The 3,051-nt window shown below is 51.9% G+C and overlaps 1 protein-coding gene across 1 annotated transcript in view; it reads right to left on the reverse strand.

Annotated features, from left to right (window-relative positions):
• The window catches only part of PTPN23 (protein tyrosine phosphatase, non-receptor type 23), a gene marked incomplete at its 5' end in the record, with an annotated part of 23,884 nt that overhangs the window by 4,402 nt on the left and 16,431 nt on the right, over positions 1–3,051 (reverse strand). The window contains 1 exon segment of the mRNA XM_015407718.1: positions 2,177–3,044. Coding sequence (XP_015263204.1) covers positions 2,177–3,044 — 868 coding nt within the window.

A 3,051-nucleotide genomic window follows, 5' to 3' on the forward strand; every position in this document is an offset into this window, starting at 1 on the left:
CGCTCCCCCCCCCCCCCCCCGGCTAACCCCGCTAGGAAGAAAGGGGTCAGGAGAATCGGCAGAAGGCCTGTGCCGGGAGTTCTGTGACGGGAAAGCCAACCCCTTCCCACGCATCCGGCCTCTCCTCGGGTGAGGTCCAAAAATGGCTCTGTCGCCCTAGCCAGGGATAGATGCTGGTACAAAAAGCTCCCAAACTGGAGCCTCCCCGTCTCTCCGGCCCCAGGAAAGGTAGCCTATTTGAAACCTTTTTCAGACTTCAGCAAACTAAGACAAGACCCAGCCCCAAAAGCTAAGACCGGTCAATTCACTTAACACTGGAGATCAGACGCTCTTTCTCTGCCAGGCCGTTCTTAAAGGTAAACACTCTCTGGCCGTCTGACTCAGAAGAAACATAAGCACATAAGAAATGCCAATGTTGGATCAGGCCAAAGGCCCATCCAGTCCAACACTCTGTGTCACACAGTGGCCAGAAATACCAGTGCCATCAGGAGGTCCAACAAAGATGACACCAAGATGACAGAGCATCACTTGCCCCAGAGCCCCTATCTATACGTTGTGGCTAAGAGCCACTGATGGACCTCTGCTCCATATGCCTATCTAATTCCCTTTTGAAGCCATCCATGCTTGTAGCCGCCACCACTTCCTGTGGCAGTGAATTCCATGTGTTAATCACTCTTTGGGTGAAGAAGGACTTCCTTTTATCTGTTCTAACCCGACCGCTCAGCAATTTCATGGAGTGCCCACGAGTTCTTGTATTGTGAGAAAGGGAGAAAGGGAGAAAAGTACCTCTTTCTCCTGCTTTCAAACAAGATATCAACACAAGGCTCTCATTAGCCAAAACGCCTCATTAGAGAGACTGATGCTGTGCCAGGATCTTATCTCCAGTGCTTAAGTGAATGACTGTTATTGTTTTTCACTGGAAGTCCTTGCAAACTTAGTTACCCTTTGAGCACCACCACCACGATGCAGTTTTCCTTAGCAGCCGGATGCCCACTTGAACATAAGCGAAGCCATGTTGGATCAGGCCACTGGCCCATCCAGTCCAAGGCTGCGTTTTGCACAGTGGCCCAAACCCAGGAGCCATCAGGAGGCCCTGCCGCAGCCTCAACATCTACCTTCTTAAAGACTAGTAAATACTGGAAAGGACTATGTGCTGAAAAATGCATATCAAATTTGCCATGCAACCAGAGACTATGCTATTGGGAATTCTACCCATGAATACTGAAAGAGCAACACATAAACTATTTTGATATGTGTTAACAGCAGCACCAGTACTGTTTAAAACAAAATGGAGTTCTGACCAAATCTTGAAGAATGGAAAGGTAAGATTGAGGAATATGCTGTTATGGCAAAATGGATGAGTCATATTTATAACTGTCATAGATAGAGCTGTAAGAGCGATGCAGTATTACATTTTGAATATTTAGTTAATGGTTATCAATTCAAAATCATATATGGAATTTTCTATATTTATTATTTCGTTGTTATAAATCATTCTAAATGGTTTTCCGACTATTTTAAATCCATACGAAATGTTGAGAAAATTTGTTTACACAATTTTCTTCATAATTTCTTTCAGACTGAGAATAGCAAAAACAGTGTTATTGGTAATGCTGTGATGTTATAATGATTTACCAAGACTTATTAATTCATTCACGTTTATATTGTCTTTAACATGTGTTAAAAAGTGCCTTGCGTTTACTTCTCCTTCCCCTTCACACCCTGTTTCTTTTTTGCAGTGCTTAAGTGAATGACTGTTATTGTTGTTCACTGGAAGTCCTTGTAAACTTAGTTACCCTTTGAGCACCAGCTGAAAGGTGACCCACCACTACCACCATCACCACCACCACCGCGATGCAGTTTTCCTTAGCAGCCGGATGCCCACTTGAACATAAACATCCAGTGCAAGGCTGCGTTTTGCACAGTGGCCCAAACCCAGGAGCCATCGGGAGGCCCTGCCGCAGCCTCAACATCTACCTTCTCAAAGACTAGTAAATACTGGAAAGGACTATGTGCTGAAAAATGCATATCAAATTTGCCATGCAACCAGAGACTATGCTATTGGGAATTCTACCCATGAATACTGAAAGAGCAACACATAAACTATTTGCAGCTCCTTCTTTTTCTGTACCCCATATAAAATTTTAAAATGATAGACGTATAAAAAGAGCTCTACCTTCTCGATTTCCTGCTCGGAGACCAGCATGACGACCACGGAGACCTTCTGCTCGTAGATCATGAGCCAGAAGTCGGCGGCGGTGCCCGGCAGCGGGGCCTGGGTGGCGATGATGGTGGGGCAGTAGGAGGAGAGGTCCTCGACCCGGCTGGCGTTGATGTAGTCGTCCTTGCCGGACTGGAGGACGATGCGGTTCTTGTCGTAGGGCATGATGTCCTGGTGGCGGTTCTTCATGGAGTAGCAGCGGGCGATGGCGATGGAGAGCTGCCGGGCGTCCTTCTCCTGGGCGTCCTGCAGCTCCTTCCAGACGGCGTCGAGCTCGCTGACCCCCCCTGCAGGGGCCGGCTTCTCCAGGCCGGCCACCGTGTCCCGGAAGCGCTCCAGCTCCGCCAGCAGCCGCCGGATGCGCTCCGGCTTCTCGTAGGGGTCCTTCTCGATCAGCTGCACGGCCTTGGGCTTCAGGCCGTCCTTGGCGTCGGCCTTGGTGGGCTGCAGCAGTGGCTGGCTGACCGCGGCCTTGGCACACCCCAGCTGGCTCTCGGGGCTGGAGGACAGGAGGTCATCGGTGGAGGAGCTCTGCCGGTGGAACTGGACCTCGGCCGGGCCCTGGAGGAGGGGCGCGGCGCCCGGGGCCAAGGAGGAGGGGGGCAGTGGCGGCAGCGGCCCCGGACAAGGCACGGAGGAAGGCAGGAGGATGGGGGGCGGGGCGGCCATGGAGGGCTGGGGAGAGGGTGCTGGGGAGGGGAGGGCGACCCCCGGCACCACCACTCCGCCTGGCATCTGGGGCCCCGCGGGGCTGGGAGCGGGTGGGATGTGACGAGGGACCGGCTGGCTGGCGGGGGGGGGCTGCGGGCCAGCCAGCGCCCTGGGAGCCC

This window comes from Gekko japonicus, unplaced genomic scaffold (genome assembly GCF_001447785.1).
Source record: "Gekko japonicus isolate JY-2015 unplaced genomic scaffold, Gekko_japonicus_V1.1 scaffold1850, whole genome shotgun sequence".
NCBI lineage: Eukaryota > Metazoa > Chordata > Lepidosauria > Squamata > Gekkonidae > Gekko > Gekko japonicus.